The sequence below is a fragment of the Panthera tigris genome, chromosome A1, assembly GCF_018350195.1.
Source record: "Panthera tigris isolate Pti1 chromosome A1, P.tigris_Pti1_mat1.1, whole genome shotgun sequence".
In the NCBI taxonomy this organism is placed as follows: Eukaryota; Metazoa; Chordata; class Mammalia; order Carnivora; family Felidae; genus Panthera; species Panthera tigris.
This window is the reverse complement of record NC_056660.1, coordinates 168,543,105-168,563,871: the sequence shown is the minus strand read 5'-3', so window position 1 is coordinate 168,563,871 and position 20,767 is coordinate 168,543,105. Positions and strand designations below refer to the sequence as shown.

Here is a 20,767-nt window from a genome sequence, read left to right as displayed (position 1 = left end):
GCTCAGAAGTACAGTCAAAAGTTATCACAGCGGGGGTCACAGGCCTTGAAAACAAGTAGATTAAATTTTGTTGGAACACCTTTAGAAAACAAGTGGAATCACATTAAAGAAAATTATTAAGAAACGGTGATTTTCAGGACGTATGTATTCTTTCCAGTTCCTTTCCTCTCACTATCTGTGATCAGGCTTTTACACCTCCCATTCTACCAAAGTTGCTGTTGTCAGAGATCTTCAGTATCCTCCATGTTGCTAAGTTCAGTGGCCAGTTACAGATCCTTCTTATACTTTATTTCTTAGCATTTGGCACAGTGGATTAGTTCTTCTGTCTGAAGCACTTTCTTCATTTGGCATCCATACTCCTGGATTTTCCTTTTCTTTCCATTGGCCTCTGTCAGCTTTCTGGTACTCCTTTCCTGGTCTCAATGTTGGATTGTCTCAAGGCTGTCCTTGAACCTTTTTCCTTCTCCAAGTACACTTAGATGTCCTGTCCAAGTTCATGCCTTTTTGAATGTATCTATATACTGGTAACTCCCCAATTATACTTGCAGCCCAGAATTCTTTTAGTCAACTCCAGGCTTCTACTTAACCTTTCTCTTTCTTTCTTTTCTTTCTTTCTTAAAATTTTTTAATGTTTATTTGTTTTTGAGAGAGGGAGAAAAAGAGAGAGAGAAGCAGAGTGTGAGCAGAGGAGGGGCAGAAAGAGAGGAGACACAGAATTTGAAGCATGCTCCTCCAGGCTCTGAGCGGTCAGCACAGAGCCTGATATGGGGCTTGAACCTATGAATGTGAGATCATGACCTGAGCCAAAGTCAGACGCTTAACTGACTGAGCCACCCAGGTGCCCCTCTACTTAACATTTCTGCTTGAATGTCTGATAGATATCTCAGACTTAATACATGTAAAACTGAACTGAAGATACTTTCTCCAAGCCTGCATCTTTCACAGATTTTCCTACTTCATTTAGTTAATGGTAACTGTGTTGTTGTTGTTGTTGTTGTTTTCAGTTGCTCAGGCTATAGAACTTAGAGTCAGCCTCAACTCCTTACCTTCTTTTATAATCTATATCAGAAAACTTTGTTGGCACTTCCTTCATAGTATATTCAGAATCTGCATTTCTCACCACCTCTAGTTTTACCCTGGTCTAAACCACTGTGATCTCTTGCCAATATTATTTCGATAGCTTTGCAAACAGGCTCCTTGCCTTTGACCTTGTTCCCCTTCACTCTATTCAAAATAGTAGCCAGAGTGTTCCTATTAAAACAGAAGTTAGGTAATGTCTGTTCTGTGTTCAGAACTCTTCAATGGTTTTCCAGCTCACTCAGAATAAAACCTACATTTCTTGTGTTAACCTATAAAGGCCTGTGTGACCTGTTCCATCTCACCCCCTATCACTCACCCTAATTAATTTTCTAACCTCATCTGTTGCTTTCTGTCTTGTTCATTCCATCCCACACTTCTTGCTATGATCACTTCTGGAAGTTGTCACCTCAGGAACTTTCATTTATTCTGCCCGAAATGTTCTCTCCCTAGGTTTACACATGGCTGTCTCCCTTACCAGGTGTTTGCTCAGATGCTTCCCTCTCAGAGAGATTTTCCCTAACCACCCTATTTTAAATTGCACACCCCCAGCAACCCTTTATTCACTGCTTTCTTTTGCTCCATTGTATTTATTGTCTAACGTATATTTACTTCCTTGTTTTGTTTAGTGTGTGTACCACATACTGTAATTTTAGGAGGGCAGGGATATTTGTCTACTTTGTTCATTTATTTGAAGCCTCAGCACTGAAAATAATGCCGGGAACATAGTAAAATAAAGCTTTATTCTAAAGAAAAGACTTTGGGTGAAATACTTATGAATTTAAATGCATGGTCATCCTTTACGATTGTCATGTACTATATTATGACTGAAGATTCAAGTTATTTCAGATCATTTTTCTTAGTATTAAAACAGTATTAATTAGAGCTTATCTTTTTGCCTCCATGTTAAGAATATTTTTTGGTAAGCTATTCTTTGGTAAGATTGTTGCTAACAGTCTCATTTGGTTCAGACATATTAGAGGATCATAACATGTTGCTGAATTTATAATTTATATGGGAGAATGTGTGTTTGTACTCTGATGTATGTTAATATAGAGCTATCTGTGGTTACACAGATAACAATACAATTAACCTCATTTGCAGAACTATCATCTTCTAATAAGTGGTGGTATAAAATTAGCAATAGCTTCAGTGTTTAAGTAAATAAGCTGTTTAAATAAAAACATAACCCTTACCAAACTTTTAAAAGAGCCTAGGTTGCAACTTTTGAAGTAGTAAATGGATTAATTTCAAACCAGAAGGTCTTTTTATATTTGTTACATGACAAATTTTAGTTTTTCTAATGTAGAATAGGTTCTTATTTGGAATCAAAATATTTGAATAGTTAATTGACTATTGTAAAGAATAAGTATATTATTATTTGCACACATTTTTTATTTTATTTTTAAAATATTTTTTAATATTTATTTTTGAGAGAGAGAGAGCATGTGTGCAAGTGTGCATGGGGGAGGGGCAGAGAGAGAGAGGGAGACATAGAATCTGAAGCAGGCTCCAGGCTCTGAGCTGTCAGCACAGAGCATGACGCAGGGCTTGAACCCATGAACCGTGAGATCATGACTTGAGCTGAAGTCTGATGCTTAACTGACTGAGCCACCCAGGTGCCCTTACACACATTAATTTATAATTGTCATAAGCCATTATATATTTTGAAAATACGGTCTGTATTCCTAGGGTTGACTTCTTTTAACAATGCCAGAGCTAAAGAAACTAGCGCTTGATGCAGAAGCAAAGATAGCATAGTGTAGTAGACTCCCAGATAGTTTGGTCACATACTTCAGTCAGCACTTCTTCCAATATATTTGCTTATTTACTTTTAAATTATAAATGTACTGTTAATCATGTCAGTCTTAAGGATGATACATGCTTACAGCAAGAGGTTTTTCAAGAGGAGATGTAACTTTTCAAATAGCTATCTTGATAGTTTTAAGGTTTTTTTGATGGATTGTCAGATCTGATTGTATTTTTCTGATATTACAGGGTTAACACAGTACTTCACCAGAAGTATTACTTTGTCATTTTTATTTTGTGCTTATATTATTAATATTTTGTTTAATCTGCGGTTTCCTTGTAGGAATCTTCTGCAGCTTATTCGTTGTGTGAATAAAAACTAATTCACATCCATAATTGCACTGAACTGGGCACACAAAAACTGCCATATATGTCACAATATACTGAAAAAGAGCCAGCAGGTAAGCAGAGTGTCTTTGTCAGTCCCTCTACATTAAGGATTTTATATTTTTCTCCCTGGATACCTTAAGTACCATATATGACATGGAATCATGGTCTTTTTTTTTTAATTAATTAATTTAATATAATTTATTGTCAAGTTGGCTAACATACAGTGTATACAGTGTGCTCCTGGTTTTGGGGGTAGATTCCCGTGATTCATCACTTACATACAACACCCAGTGCTCATTCCAACAAGTGCCCTCTCAATGCCCATCACCCATTTTCCCCTCTCCCCTCCACCATCAACCCTGAGTTTGTTCTCTGTATTTAAGAGTTTCTTATGGTTTGCCTGCCTTCCTCTCTGTAACTGTTTTCCCCCCTCTCCCATGGTCTTCTATTTAGTTTCTCAAGTTCCACATATGAGTCAAAACATACGATATCTGTCTTTCTCTGACTTAATTCACTTAGCATAATACCCTCCATTTGGGATCATGGGCTTATATAAGGCCATTTTTGATCCATTTATTGAATATTTCTAAAGCTTAATTTCTAATTTTTGATATGAAAATAAGTATAAATAAAAATTGTTATATTTTTTGTACCCTCCCTTGGCTTCTGTTGTGCTTTCCGTTTTGGAGACTATTCCTTTGGAGGAGTTGTTAAGGGCACTAGTTCTGGAGTCATACTATTTGATTATTGGACAAGTTACTAAATACTTAATTTTACTCTTAATTTCTTGATTTTTAAAATGAAGTACAGTATCTGCCTCATAAGGCTTTTGAAGGGATTAAATAATATAATGTAAAACTTGATAACGGTATAAATACATGTTTGTTTTTTATTTGTGCTTGGAAGCATTTCTACTTACTTAATGCAGTAAAACAAAAATATGTAACTTTTCCATTAACTGACTATTTCATATACTGTGAGATAAGACTTTGTTTAGGGGTGTCTGGGTGGCTCAGTGAGTTAAGCATCCCAAATGGCGGTTCAAGTCCTGATCTCACAGTTAGTGGGTTAAAGCCCTGCATTGGGCTCTGTGCTGACATCTCAGAGCCTGGAGCCTGCTTCATGTTCTGTGTCTCTCCCTCTCGCTGCCCTTCCGCCACTCATGCTATATCTCTCTCAAAAAGAACATTAAAAATTGTTTTCTAAATACTATGTTTAGTTCTTGTATATGTAAAATATCGTTGATTAAAGAAACTTACACTTTTATATATATATATAGATATGGTAATGTTCTACTTAGTTACAGGTGCTACTGTTTACTGCTGTGTATCCCTCAGCTGTCAGAACTTAGTATTTAAATAGTTGTTAAAGTGTTGATGGGTTTTGCTACCATAATGTTTACTGTAGTTTTGAAAGGTGAGGTAGCATGTCTTTGACTTGGCTCATTGCTGTTTTCTTGTGGATAATTTTATCTGACCCTAGTCTTTGGGATGTTTTATTATGGTCCAGTTATTTCTTCCTGATAGTACAGATGCCATTTAAAGAAGTTGCATGTTACCTTGGATAGAAATGTATTCACAATTAATGTAATTGTGCAGATGTGCTAATTAATGTAATATGCTAATAATTAATCCAGCAAATATGTGTTAAGCATTTATACATAAGGTACTTTACTTAGATAATTTGGAGGATCATTGTCTAATTCTTAATGAGCTTTTGCAGTATGACTTACGAATTTGACATATGAAAAATCATTTTGGGTAGGTTATATTATAAAACTCTGAGACATCTTAAAAGTGCCAAACTTTAAAAGCTAATTTGGGGGGTAAAGAGGCCAATTAATTCTCATAACCTGATATTCATGTTTACACTTACAATGTTAGTAAGGTGCATGTAATGTTCAGTAGCAGATGATCTGGCAAGCAATAGCATATATGTTTAAACATTACCTCTACTGGTCACTGGAGTAAAGGTCATTTCATGCCTCTCTTATTTTTAACTCTGTTTTTCAGTAATGGATCAAGAATCCAGCAAGGCTGCCTGGCCCAAACCAGCAGGAGGATATCAGACAATCACAGGCAGGAGATACGGAAGAAGACATGCATATGTCAGTTTTAAACCATGTATGACCAGGCATGAAAGAAGTTTAGGTCGGGCTGGTGATGACTATGAAGTGTTGGAACTAGATGATGTTCCAAAGGAAAATTCCTCAGGTATGCAACATGGAGTTATAGAAGAGCTATTAATAAGCATGTAGGAATTTATCTTATAATATTAGAAATTATGTGTGGGTTTTATGTGTCTATGAATACAAATATACATATCCTATCAAGAAATTCTATTCTGATATTTTTATTAAATTTAATATGAACAATATATACATTTAAATATGGAAGAAAATAGAATACAGCTAGTTGTTAAAATATAACTGTATCATGACATCCTTCTGCTGTGGAGATTTATTTTTCAATCAAAAACTTTTTAATGTGAACTGAATATATTTTTCTCTGCATATTATGTTTAATAGCTTTCTTGTGTTAATTGTATCCCTAAATAATTTAGCTTGGCTAATTTAATCTCTTAAAACCATTTTATGAAATACAAGTGTCGAGTAATAGTTATTTAATTAAAATCTCTTATTCAGTAGTTTGAAAAAGTATTTTGCAGTGGGTGCCTTGGTGGTTCAGTCAGTTAAGCATCACTTCAGCTCAGGTCACAATCTCATGGTTCGTGGGTTTGAGCCCCACATTGGGCTCCACGCTACTTGGGATTCTCTCTCTTTTCCTCTCTCTCTGCCCTTCCCCAACTCATGCTTTCTCTGACTCTCAAAAAGTAAATAAATAAGCTTAAAAAAAAAAAAAAAGTACTTTGAAGATATCCAGGTAGTAATTACACATCTTTGGACTAGAGTGTAGTCTTCTGGTCTTGAGAAAATTTGGTAATTGTAAATTATTTTTACTGTCATTTATAAGTAAGAATCTGAATTATTAGTTAATGAATTCACTCTGTTAAAGAAGCCTTTCTGTGATATGACAAGACTGCTCTTTTATAAATTTTTGTTCCAGCAAATCTCAGATGTCTTCATTATTTATTATTACATTAGTAGTGATAAAAGATAGGCTTAAAGTGATTTATGAAACAAATCTGATTTTATTCTTTTCTCAAGATTCTGACAAACTATGGCAGAGTCAACATGTTGATTTTTTTGTTGTTTTGCAATCATAGCTGTAACATAATTTAAGGGTAACTCATTATAGGTGTATTAAAAAATCCATTTTGGGGTAGAAATCTAATATATCTAGAGACTGAGATATAATTTTCTGAATTGACATCAAACACAATAGAGTTTCATTTCTGTTAGATGTGTAACCTGTTCCTTTATCTATCAAAAGTACTTGTGAAGTTTTTTTACTTGCACATAATAAAAGAAATGAAGTTTGAATTGTGCACCTTAACAACTAGAAGGGCACATTGGTCACCCTATGACTTGACTTATGCCTCTCACTGTGTAGTTTTTCAGTAGCCTCTCCTTTTAATGTCTTTTACAGAATGTTTTAGGTATCAGCAGTTAGCTAAAAGACTTCCAAAAGACATCTGAGAGAGGATATTGAATGGCTATACAATGGCATAAATGAACTCATAGGGTGACCAGTGGGCGCTCTCAGTTAAGTTCAGGGGCATAGAAGTACCTGTCAGAAATTCACTCATATTCAAGTGAGTAATGATTGGCATAATATCTATTTAAATAGTCATTATTAAATAAAATTGTATCTAAAATTAATGTTTCCAAAAATGTTTTCTTTGTTCTCTATGAAGGTTCCAGTCCATCGGATCAAGTTCATTCTTCTTTACCCAACGGCCCTTTGTTTGAAAAAAGTGAAACAGAAATTCCCATTTGTGATACAACATTAAATCAAACCATTGAGAGCAGTCCATCCTTTGCTGCAGTACATCATAGTGAGGAAGGCAGGGAGACTTTAGGAAGCAGTACAAATCTTCATAATCACCCTGAGGGAGAATATACTCCAGAAGCTTGTGATGCTTCAAGTGTACAAAATGGAATTTCATTGGTTCATACTGACTCTTACGACCCAGATGGTACACACAGAGAGGCCAATGACCGTCTTCAGCTTTCTGCAGAAGTTGTGGAAGGTGGTGGATATCAGGAAGCACTGAGCAATACAGTATTTGAATTGGCAAATGGAGAGGTAGAGGCATACACTGGTCTTTCACCACCAGTTCCCTCTTTTAACTGTGAAGTAAGAGATGAATTTGAAGAGTTAGATTCAGCACCGTTAGTCAAAAGTTCTACTGGTGATACTGAGTTTGTCAATCAGAGCAATCAGGAATTTCAGAGCTCCTCTTCTGAAGATGACGTTGTTAGAAAGAAACAAGAAAATAATACTAGCCAGGAGAGTCAGAGAGAAAATGCAACTGAAGATTCAGTGTGTGCTCCTGGGCATATTTGCAGTGAACAAAATACTAGTGATAAGAACAAGAACCAGGGAAGTTCTCCTGAACAGGTAGTGAGACCCAAAGTTAGGAAATTGATAAGTTCAAGCCAGGTGGACCAAGAAACAGGTTTTAATAGGCATGAGGCTAAACAAAGAAGCGTTCAGAGGTGGAGGGAGGCTTTGGAAGTTGAGGAAAATGGCTCAGATGACCTCTTAATAAAATGTGATGACTACGATGGAGAACATGACTGCATGTTCTTGGATCCACCTTACTCAAGAGTTACACACAGGGAAACAGAACATAACCAAATTACAGCAGAAAGTGGAGCCACAGCAGGAAGGCAAGAAGTTGTGGATAACACCTTTTGGAATGGTTGTGGAGATTATTACCAACTGTATGACAAAGATGAAGATAGGTAAGATTTCATGCAGTGCTTTGTCAGATTGCATAATAAGCAAGGTGGTTTATTTCTGGTACCATTATGTTTGATGGATGGGCTCTGACATGGTCAGGGAATTAGATATTTTGACTTAGCAAATATGCCTATTTACTGAATGCTAACCATACATGCAAACTACTGGTTAGTTTTTCACAGAAACTTTCTTTGAAGCATTTTAGGAGTTCATAGAAATTGTAAGTTCAGATAATGATAATTAGTTATTACAAAGGATACAGATACTAATTATTTTAGTTCATAGTATTTCAGCTAATAAAATGCAGGGAAACATTTATTGTATTTTAAAAAAAATTATGTTAACCCATTCTGGGTTTAAAAAGTAAGATCACAGCAAATTTTGATAATATTGGATTAACTTTGTTAATATTTATTAATGTCACCTGTTTCTCTGTTCCTCCTGTTGCTCCTTTTGTCACTTGTGTTTTTTTGTTTGTTTGTTTTCACCTATTTTTATTTCGCATTTGATTTTTGGTCACAACTCTATGTGGTGTATATTATTATTTGCCCTGTTTATAGATGAGGAAACTGAAGCACAAGAGAGTTAATTTCTCAAGGTCACAAAGCTAGTAAATTTTGGAGCTGGAATTTGCATATCTGCTTACTGCCCAATCCAAACTTACAGTTTTTAAGAGAACATACAACCTTTCTTAAAATAAGCATTCTGGTTCTTCTTACATAGAATCCTTTTTTCCCCCCAAACTGTAAGACCATAGAAAGAAGAGAGAAATGGAAAATTTCTTTGTCCATCTTCTTTTCATTACCCTAGAGTCCAAACTTTCACATAACCTTTTGAGCTAGTTGTAACTGCCTATGCTCAGTTACAGTGCAGTTTCACGATTTTATTAACTTGTAGAAATACGATTACTTTTTTTTCAACTAGAAAGTACTACAAAAGAAGTTTTTCCTTTTGAATATGAATACATTTTATATATTTTATTTCACATCATAAAATTAATAAAATATATCTGGTTTCTTTGGGCAGATGGATAAAGCTTCTATAATACAGTGTAAGTGACTTGTAGAAACAAATGAAACGTAATTTCTACTGTCTTTTTAAGTTTGTAAACTTCAAGGGTTGGCAGACAATATTTATATAACCTACTATTTTTTAAGCTTAAGGTAAAATGAGTTAAGAACTTTGGCCTAACTTAATTCTGTTTTTTCAGTTAAGGTCCACAAAATTCTTAAAATGGAAATTGACAACAAAACCTAAATTGGTGTTAATTTGATGCAGATCTGGATCTGAACTAACATAAGGCCTTTTTTTGAAGCAGTCATAACAGTTTGCTGCAGAAATATCAAAAGTGTTTGATTACTGAGTTTTTGACTTGGACCCCACTGGGAATTATTAAGTAGTATTTGTAAATCTTGGAGAAAAAGAATCTGAATTCCAAAACATACTCAGTCCTAAGATTTTTGGATTTGATTGTAAACCTTTGGTATACCTCTAGATTACTATTGAAAAAAATAATAACATCAATTTTTAATCTTAGATAACTTACCTTTTTGAAAGTATAAGATTTTTTTCCCGCAGTTACATTTCTGCTTTCCTGAAGGAACTAATTTATATGGCCATTCCTTCATCATTGGCACCACTGATCAAAAATAATAAAAACCTCTTTTTTGTGTGTGCGTTTTATAGTCAGGCCTAATGTCATCTAATTCAGTTGATGAAATTTTTGCATTGCAACCTCAAGAGTAATTTTCTTGGCTCTTGGTTTTGAAGTTGTTGGTTTTTGTTTTTTGGGTTTTTTTTTTTTTTTTTTTCCTGGTCAGTAGCATTAGCATTTTATTTGCCTGGAATGACAGTTGGACTTTTAACAGTTATAGGGTATTGTTTTAGTATGTTTATTTATAATTTGTCTCCTTAAGTGATATGTCAATATTCTAAACAATGATAGGTCTTTATGAACAATATACAGATGAGAAAAACACAGTTAATGGAAACTTTTTTTTCTTTTGACTTTTTAGTACTATATTGACTTAAAGAGCCTGAAGTTAGGGTGTGCTTAAAAGATGGAACTAATTTTGGAGCAATCTTTTCTTTTTTCTCCATTTATTTTTGAGAGACAGCGTGAGTGAGGCAGGGGCAGAGAGAGAGAGACACAGAATCCGAAGCAGGCTCGAGGCTCTAAGCTGTCAGCACAGAGCCCAACACAGGGCTTGAACCCACGAACTGCAAGATCATGACCCGAGCCAAAGTTGGACGCTTAACTGACTGAGCCACCCAGGCACCTCTTTGTAAAAAAATTTTTTAACGTGTATTTATTTTTGAGAGAGAGAGAGAAACTGAGCATGAGCGGGCGATGGGCAGAGAGAGTCAGAGACACAGAATCTGAAGCAAGCTCCAGATGGAGCTGTCAGCACAGAGCCTGATGTGGGGCTCGAGCCCAGGAACCTTGAGATCATGACCTGAGCTGAAGTGGGATGCTTAACTGACTGAAGCACCCGGGCACCCCTGGGGGCAATCTTTAAGACACATTGAAATACCAGAAATACTTAGGGGTTTTTGTTTTGTTTTTGTTTTTTGAAAACTACCATCACAAGAATAACTTCTCAAGGAAAATGGCTCTACATTTGCATCTGCAAGCCTTGAGATATGATTAGGACCTCACTTCGGTAGTCTGGACAATTTTGAGGAGTAATTCTATTTCTGTGCTACTGTTTCCAGTTCCTCTACTCTCAGCTCCCTGCAAAGGATCACAATTGCCAGAATGCCTTTTAATATGGTTTCAGATAAAGGTTGAAGTTTAATAACCATACATTCCAACTTAGTTTCATTTTGCCACTTGTTCATCTACTAGATGTTTTACTATACTTTGGCTGAGTTCTGATAATAGCAGATTGCAAAAATGGGGAAATAGTGATTCTACAATAAGCGTCTTGAGAAGGAAAGTATAAACATCCTTTCCCTTGAGTCTGTAAGATTCTTTCTGAGTTTTCTCTGCTTTGTAAAACTTAAAGATGCTTTACTTGAAAATTTTTTTTGCCATGTTTGTATTATAATAGCTGCAAATAGAACCCTCTTATCCAGAACATAACTAAAATCACTGTGACGTTTTTAGTTATAGGAATTTTAGCCACTTTTAAAAAATACAGTTCAAAAATATGTATAGCTCATACTTTCTTTAAAAGTGAAAAGTATTTGAATGAATGCATGATCCATTTCTTCCTGAAAACTTTTAAATGATCACTTAATCATACCTGAAACATTACACTTTATGGAATAAACATTGCAGCTGGTAGAATTGCTCTGAGCTGTTTGATAGTAACTGAACACCACCTTATTAAATTAGAATTGTGAGGGGAATTTTAATAGGCAGTATGTAATTACCAGACTTGGAATTAGACCAAAGAGCTAAGGTTAACATCCTGCTCTTTTGAAATATACCCTGAGAACTTTAATGACTGTTTGAGGACAAGATCTTGAGTTTAAAAGAACCTTTTAACCATGCCAGCACATTTTAACCTTGGACCTAACTGTTTGAAGGAAGAGGCATGCCATCCGCTGACTATTTCTTATACCACTTGAGGTTTCTTTCAGAGCTTTTGACATTGAATAAAAGTTAAAAACCTTACCTGAGATAAAAATGTCAGGACAACTTTTTGTTATTGATGATGTTGGGAAAATAAAAGGAATATTTGCCAATTAGTTGATTTCAGTTTGATATATTCAAAAAGGATTTATTGAAATCCTTCTAAATGTCAGACTTTGTCCCAGGTACTCTGTAAATGTAAATTATAATGATCCCCGTTCCCTGGCTGTTCACCAGCCTTATGAGGAAGACAGAATATACAGATAATTATCATGAGACTGAATTAAGTTTCTTTCCTCTTCTATATAAGTTAGTTGAGAGCCATGAAGAAGGAGCTCCTTTGATATCCATGTATTCCCAACAAATGAAGCAACTATGAGCAGCCAAAGCAAAGATCTGAAAGCATATGCTTTAACATTTTAGCTTTTTTTTTTTTTTTTTAACGTTTATTTATTTTTGAGACAGAGAGAGACAAAGCACGAATGGGGGAGGGGCAGAGAGAGGGAGACACAGAATCTGAAACAGGCTCCAGGCTCTGAGCTGTCAGCACAGAGCCCGACGCGGGGCTCGAACTCACGGGCCGCGAGATCACGACCTGGGCCGAAGTCGGACGCTTAACCGACTGAGCCACCCAGGCGTCCCACATTTTAGCTTTTTATCTTGTTTCCAAGTTCATGAAAGTTAGAAAGAGTATATTAGGCATAAATAGCTTTGTTCCTCAGGCATTTTAAGGGGTTATAGATTACAATATTCTGATGTTTAGGGAAAAGACCGGAAAATTGTAAAAGGCAGGCACAATTCAGAAAGAACCATCTGGACTTTGCTAAATTAAGCAGCCTTATGGATTTGAACAACTACCATTTGTATCACTGTATTGTAACAGTTCACTGTTAATAGGGGTAAGATGTCCCAGACTGCTTAGATTATGTTCAGTATACTGTCTGAAAATGCAGATATGATGTATCTTAACATAATGTCCATCCAGAGTATTTTCAATAAAATTCAAAAGGTGGTTTTGATCCTCAGATAACAAAATTATCTAAAATTCACTTTTCTCTTAGCTTCTATATAGTTGATTTTTTATCGATGTGAAAATGCCAGGGAAGACTAACAAACCAGTTCCTTGGGGGATTTGAGGAATAAGAGCTTGCTTTTGGATGCTTTTACTTCTATATCTTATTTCTACTTAAGATTTATACTACATAAATTATTTTGTCTAGAAATCATATGTAATTGTATCCAATATGTGAAAAGAGGTGGGTTTTTTGTTCACAGTTGAATGTGTGAAATGTAACATTTGAGTAAGTTAATAGTTGTCTGCTTTTGAATACAGCTCTAAATGCTAATAGGAGACAATCCTATTGAAAAACTGTATAAAAATCAAAGTGGTACTTGAGAATTTAAAAATGTTTAACTAATTTGCATTTATATTCCAGGACAAGGGTTCTCACTATTCCATGATTGTTTTGTGCTATTTATTCTGTTGCTTATTCTCCTTGAAAAGTTATTTTTAAATCTTTTCTCTTTCTGCTTTCAGTTCCATATACTCCTGTCACCCTTAGTAGATAACTTTGTTTCTTGCTTTCTTAGAGATAGTAAAAAAATTAAATCTGAACTTTCTTGTTTTCCTCTTCTCCATATTACGATGTTAGTATCCATTTCTGTTTTTAATTTTTTCTTCAGTGAAGGGTGGTGACTTTTCTCATTCTGCATCTGTAGTCATATCTGACCCCTGAATTTATTATTCTTATGCCAAAGTTGCTTCCTTCTACCACATTCTGTAATTTTTCTAAATCCTGAGGGGGAAACCTTTACTTGATTTTGCTTTTCCTTTAACCAGTTGCCTGTTTGTTTTCTTTTCCATTGTTGAATTCTCAGAATAAATGTCCTATACCCACTCTATTTCTGCACTCTGCACTTTTAAATGCATTGAAATCTTAACTCCTAGTAGTATCTGTATATTCTATAATGTGAACAGTGACCTCCTGTTTCTCAAATCCAGTTGACTTTTCTTGGTACCATTTTTTGTTTTTTTGTTTGTTTGTTTTACTTTAGTGCTACTACTGAGCAATTTGCTCACCCTTTCCTGCTCCATGATATCTCTTCCATTTACCTGTGTTTGTTTTTTCTTTGCTGTGTCTTCGCTGGATGGACCACAGGGGTCTGCAAATATTTTAGGCTTTGTGGACCGAAAGGCAAAATCAAGGGTATTATACAGGTATTTCTATAACCACTTAAAAATGCAACAAAACAAAATAAAAACATTCTTAGCTTCCAGGCCACTAAAAAACAGACAGGTGGCCAGATTTGGCTCGTGGGTCAGGGCATAGTTTGCTGACCCCTGGTATAAAGAGACACTAAAACTAAAGTTGATTGGGTGACCAGAAAGCTGATATTTCCATTCAGTAAGACAAACCAAGGATTTAGAGTAGATTTTCTGCGGTAGAGAAGAAAGAAAAATGGTGGTGTGCTGTTGGAAATCCAATTGAAATGTCGAAGCACACAGCTTGTATAATAAAGTAACTGTCACCTTTATTAAATGTTTACCATTTTCCAAAAATTGTGCTAAACATTTTATCTACATTGTTCACTTAAATACCTTTGTAGATCTGAAAAGGAAATATAGCATTTAAATTAAAAAAATATTAAAAATGATTTGCTAACAGTTATTGATGGGTTATCATTTATCAGACACTGTTAAAACATTGTTTGTATATTAACTCATTTGCTTTTTATATGAACTCAGGGAGTTATTAGATACTACTATCAAATTCACCTGATGTGTGAGGTGATAAAGGCACAGAAAAGTTAAGTAATGTCACAGCCTTAGTAAGTGGTGTATTCACAACCAGGCAGACTGAATCCAGAACCTGTGTCCTCAACTACTGAACCTCAAGACACAGCATTAGTGGACACCTGGAGCAAAAATTGTGAGGGCAGTAGGCAGATGGCTGAATTTTGTGAAATACTGCTTTAGGAAAAAAGTGAAGGATTTGGAGTAATTTGATATAAATTGAAGCAATAGCGATAATTCAGAATACATTTTTAAATTTTTTTTTTTAACATTTATTTATTTTTGAGAGAAAGAGACAAAGTGCAAGCAGGGGTAGGGGCAGAGAGAGAGGGAGACACAGAATCTGAACCAGGCTCTCAGCTGTCAGCATAGAGCCCAACTCGGGGCTCGAACTTACAAACTGTGAGGTCATGACCTGAGCCGAAGTTGGACGCTTAACCGACTGAGCCACCGAGGCGCCCCAGAATGCATCTTTTAAGTGAGTTGAGTGAGATTAAACTTAGGGACAACGATTAACAATTGACTGTCTAGGTGTAGGTTTAGAGGAAAATAACTTGAGCCAGGGTTTTTAGGAGAAATGGAGAAAAAGGAGTCATTTTACAGAAGGAATGGAAAATAAAAAGGACTTAAACATGGGGTTTTGTGAGGAGTCAAAGACCTGTGATTTTCAGCTTGGGAGTAGGGAAATACCCTTAGAAAGAAACTCAAGAAAGGCATTACCTGTCAGATGAGTTTTGCTTTATAACTTTTGAAAAGAAGGGTGAAAATCTAAAAATGTTTGGTGCACAGTTAGTGATTATGAAAGCCAAGTGGTCAGGGCTGAGAATATATTAAAAGTTAGTTACTTAGAGGTGAAGGTTATGTATAATGAGTAGTAATAATACAGGCCAGGGATCTGCAGACTTTTTTCCTAAAGGACCAGATAGTAAATATTTTAGATTTTGCTAAGAGGCAAAATTAAAGATAAAGTTGTAAAAATAAAATTGTAACTCACTGACCATAAAAAAACAGGTAGAAGGACCAAATTTGTCTGAAAGGCTATGTCACCAGTCTGTGACATAGGCTTCTTAAATATATTGACTATTGATCATAAGCATGCTTTTTATATTAAAATTTGTAAATACTCCATCAGTTATTTCATTAAGCAAAAAAAAAAAAATATTACAAACTTTTTAGGTGTTGTTTTTCTGGACAGGATCATAAAATGTTTAAAATATGAGGTTTTTGTTTAAGTAAAATTGCTATAAATTAATAAATTTTAGCTGAATTGTTAAAGATGTCAAAATTGGAGCTAGTAATTTAGCTTTAAAGATGACAGTCTAAGGAGCGCCTGGTTGGCTCAGTCAGTTAAGCCTCGGACTTCAGCTCAGGTCATGATCTCAAGGTTTATTTAGTTCATGAGTTGGAGCCCTGCATCAGGCTCTGTGCTGTCCGTGCAGAGCCCACTTCAGATCCTCTATCTCCCCCTCTGTCTACCCCTACCTGGCTTGCACTCTCTCACTCTCTCAAAAATAAATATACATTAAAACAAAAAAGTAAGAGCTTACCCCTGATGTTTTGGGGTGCCTGGATGGCCATTCGGTTGAGCATCCAACTTCGCCTCATGTCATGATCTCACGGTTTGTGAGTTCCTGCCCCGCATCAGGCTCTGTGCTGACAGAGCCAGGAGCCTGCTTGAGATTCTGTGTCTCCCTCTTCTCTCTGCCCCTCCCCCATTTGTGCTCTGTCTTTTTCAAAAATAAATAAACATTAAAAAAAAATTTTTAAATAAAATTGAGAGGTTTCATAGGCCAGGAAACTTCATTCAAAAAGTCTTTTTGAACTATTTTCTATGTTAAATTTTTATACTGGAGCAAGTATAGAACTGATTTATTTGATCTTAGATTGTTTTTTGGGTTAGAGAAAATTTTACAAAATATAAGCAATTGGGCTTCTATCCAACTGAAAGAACACCTTTTACTTGCTATGCCAGAGCTATGTAAAATTCCTTCTCGAGAACGTGACCTGCTGCCCATCATTTACTGACAATTGGAAGTTGATTTTTTTTTTTTTTTTTACTTCTAACTTCTCAGAGCTTACATTACTGCCGCTTTTTCTTAATAGCATCTTGATCTCCTGGATTCATCTGTTCAGAGAAGGAGGAACTCATTAGACTAGTTAATATATCAATAATATAACCATTAGTAATATATCATCATAAAGAAAAGGTAATTTCTTACCGATTATCACTTCTTTCAGAAACTAAAATTTATTAATTTTTTGTTTCTCAAAAATCAAGGCACAAAGGGAAGTTTTTAAGGGGATTCTTGACCAGAATGGTTGATACGGTTGGAAGGGGCATTTAAGATTTATTTTCACCATTAATAATATTTTAACCTTTGTAGTACAAGATGACTAGTACTTAAAGAGTCATTAAATGAAACCAAATTAACCAAAGTTAAATACAACCAAGTCATTTTCTGAGGTTCTTCATTAACCCTGTTATCATCCCTTTGGTTCCTTATCTAAATGTTCTCTTGAATTGAAATTTATTTTGTGTTCATAGTCCTACCAAAGGACTTCAGTAAAGATTTGTCTCTGCTGCTTTTTATGAATTTGAATTTCCTTTTAAAATCTTGTGTAAAAAAGGAAGGAAAAAATAGTTAAGCTTTTAAAAGATGGTAATAGAAATTTGTTCATAGAGAATAGGATTTCCATTGTCAATATGTAATTAGAAAGTTGTTTTAGTCAGGTCAGATGAGTAATAAATCTATTATTATTTATTCCAGAGCATTTAATTTATGGTTGCCAAATTATATTTAAATTTTTATTTAGAAATATGTCTAATAAATGAAGAACTTCTATCTAAGCAACATGGAATTACTTACTTTAGTGAAGAAAATCATAAATCGATAATTCTGTAACTTGCCATGTGCTATATTCATTTGAAAAAGTTACATTCTGCTGAATGTATTTATTTTTAAAATATTTTTTAAATTGAATTAGCACCTGATGAATCGTGTGGCATCAGTCATCCACTCGATACCACGATGTCTTCAAATGGTAAATGCACATATAATGACGATTATAATGACAATTTATTTTCTTTCTGTTCTGAATTTGCAGTTCAGAATGCAGTGATGGAGAGTGGTCTGCTTCTTTGCCTCATCGATTTTCTGGTACTGAAAAAGATCAGTCGTCAAGTGATGAAAGCTGGGAGACTTTGCCAGGAAAAGATGAGAATGAACCTGAACTACAGAGTGATAGCAGTGGTCCTGAAGAAGAAAACCAAGAATTATCTCTACAGGAAGGGTATGTTTTGTTTAACAGTGAGGTTTATTTATATGTATTGTACAAGAATGGTATACGTCACTTCCAAATGTTGGATATGCTGTTGATCCCATATACAAGCCCTATGTAGGACCAGTAAGTCCTACTGAGTTTTTTCATTATGCTTTTGGTGTTTTGTTTGTTTGTTTGTTTGTTTTAGTGTTTATTTTTCAGAAAGAGAGAGAGTGTGAGCGGGGGAGGGACAGAGAGAGAGGGAGACACAGAATCTGAGGCAGACTGCAGGCTCTGAGCTGTCAGCACAGAGACTGACATGGGGCTTGAACCCACGAACCGTGAGATCAATGCACCCCAGTGCTTTTGGTGTTTTACAAAGAACAATTAAATTGAAAATTTTAGTAATTTAATTATCTTTTATTGAGATACAGTATACATTTCTACTTTGCTTTAAAGAAAATTAGGGCATTTAAAAGATTCTTTTGGTTGAGTTAGGTATGAGTTTAGAGCTGCCGTTGCCAAACAATGGAGAAAGGGCAGCCTCAAGATGGAAATCGGTGATTTATTCACAGAAACAGAGAAAGTTACAAATGTTGAGGTTTTAATATTTGCCTAATCGCATCAGATGGTATTTCTGAAATCAGTGATTGATGGTAAACACCTTTGTCTTTTCTTGGTTTTAATGAGAATGCTCTACTACAGGGGTTGTCAGACTTACACTGTGAAGGGCTGCATGGTGTTTTCAGTTCATATGCCAGTGTCTTATTGCAGCTACTCATCTCCAGTGTTGTAGTGTGAAAGTAGTCATAGACAATATGTAAATGAATGAGTGTGGCTGTCTTCCAGTAGAATTTTATTTATAAAAACAGGTGGCAGGCTGGAAATAACCCATGGGTTCACAACCCTTGCTCTAATATTTCCCAAGTAAGAATGATTCTGGCTTTTAGGTTGATTTTATACACACACACACACACACACACAATTGTTTTCTTCTAAATCACACTAAGGAAATATCCCCCGTTACTATTTTATAGGTTTCTAGCAAGAATGTTTGTTAAATTTTATTAAAGTTTTTTTAGTGTCAGTGGAAATGATCATAGTGATTTTTCACCTTTGACCTAATGATCATGAGGAATTATTTTATTATTAGATTTCCTAATAGCCACTTACCCTTGCTTCTTGACATAAACATGATCATATAGTCATGAAATGTTTGAGCTGCTGGATTCTGCTTGCTAATATTTGACATAGGATTTTTATGTTGAGATTCATATGTGCAGATTGTCTCATTTTTTGTCTCAAAAACAGTTTAATACTTGCTTTGCTAAAACAATGTGTGCTTTTTTTTTAACCCTTTGATGTTTAGCTTATTTATTCCTTTAAAGGTTATTTAAAAATTTAAACAGCTTATTCTTTTAAAGGTTGTTGGTATTGTGAAACCTTGGCTTTGTGTTTTCTGAGGTAGTTTGTCTTTGTTAATTTAAATTTTTTTTCCTGATAATTGGTTAGTTCTAATTTTTAGTCTCTCATGGAATCTGTTTTGGTAAATGGGTTTTCTTAACTCTTTCAACTTGGACTAATGGTAAAGTTTGTTCTCAAAGGTTTAAGTTTCCAGCTTGAAATTAATTCTGTAAGAAATAAAATACATTAGAAAATCTGTAAAGAAAGAAGTTTACAAACATAATTGATATTGACAGTGATTGAAATGGTGTTTATTTTTCTTTTCTGATTTTATGTTTGATCTTCTTGAATCACTATTAGTTTACTATTAGTAAATTTTTTATATATAATTTGTGATACAATTATTCATTCAACATATATTTATTGAGCATTTAATATGTACCAAGCATTGTGCTGGATCCCATGATTATATCCATGAACAAGACAAACTAAGATTCCCTCCTGAAGCTCACAATGTGGTGGGAGACGCAGATATTAAACAAAATACAAACATGCTAAATTATAAACTGCGATGGTTACGGTAAAGGAAAGCAAACCTTGTGTCATAGAAGGTAACTGGTAGGGCCTACATTAATTAGAGTGGCCATGGGCTGCTTATCTCAGGAACTGACTTTTGAGCTGGGCTCTAAAAGATGAGAATTAGTGGTTGAGGAAGAGCTCTCTAGGCATAAGGAAAGGTAAGAGCAGAGATACTGAAAATGAAAAGGCTTGCCATGTATGAAGGTAGTGGGACTGAAGTGAATGAGTGAAAGGAAGAGTGACATGAGATGAGGTGCGCAGATACCAAACTATGCAGGATAGATAGCCTCTGGAATTTATTCATAGAGCAGGGAGATTTTAAGTGAAGAGTTAATTGTCACACATTTATATAAGATCACTCTAGTTGCTTTGTGGAGATTGAAGTACAAAAGAGGGGAAGGTTGGCCTAGGGTATTAGACTGGGGGATGGTAGTGAGGATTAAAAAAAGTAAACAAGTTTGAGCATGTTTTTGAGTGATCAATAATAAGGTAGATTGGGTGTGAGATGAGGGAGAGTGAGCAATCAGTTATGGCAGGTTTTCTTGGTTTGAGCCTTAGGTAGTTATTACTGTACTGACTGCGATGAGAAGGTGTGGGAGAGGAATGGGAAGTAAAAACTTTTTTTGAAAGTTTTAAGTGCTATTTAGACATACAGTGTAGATTGTAAGTAGACACTTTGATATTTAAGTTTAAAAGATCCTGGACTGTAATTAGATATAGATAGATATAGAGATATATAGAGATTGAGATAGAGATATATAGATATGTGATGTGGAGGTCATCAACTACTTGCACTGATACCCTACAGTAATAAAGCCCAGTAATTCATTAAAAAAAAATAGAAGTTGGGGTGCCTGGGTGGCTCGTTTGGTTGGGTGTCTAATGCTTGGTTTCTACTCAAGTCATGATCTCAAGGTTCAGGAGATCAAGCCCCTCATTGGGCTCTGCACTGACAGCACATAGCCTGCTTGGGATTCTCTCTCTTTCTCTCTCTCTCTCTGTCTCTTTCTCTCTCTGCTCCTCCCCTGCTCTTTCTCTCTCTCTCAAAATAAATACACTTAAAAA

The 20,767-nt window shown here is 35.2% G+C and overlaps 1 protein-coding gene across 1 annotated transcript in view; it reads left to right on the top strand.

The window, feature by feature from the left end:
- PJA2 (praja ring finger ubiquitin ligase 2) overlaps positions 1–20,767 on the top strand; it is a 69,792-nt gene that overhangs the window by 15,804 nt on the left and 33,221 nt on the right. The window contains exons 2-5 of the mRNA XM_042990998.1: positions 3,170–3,287; positions 5,229–5,429; positions 7,033–8,086; positions 17,564–17,749. Of these exons, the coding sequence (XP_042846932.1) occupies positions 3,257–3,287; positions 5,229–5,429; positions 7,033–8,086; positions 17,564–17,749 (1,472 nt within the window). The 5' untranslated portion in view covers positions 3,170–3,256. The remainder of the gene's footprint in view (positions 1–3,169; positions 3,288–5,228; positions 5,430–7,032; positions 8,087–17,563; positions 17,750–20,767) is intronic.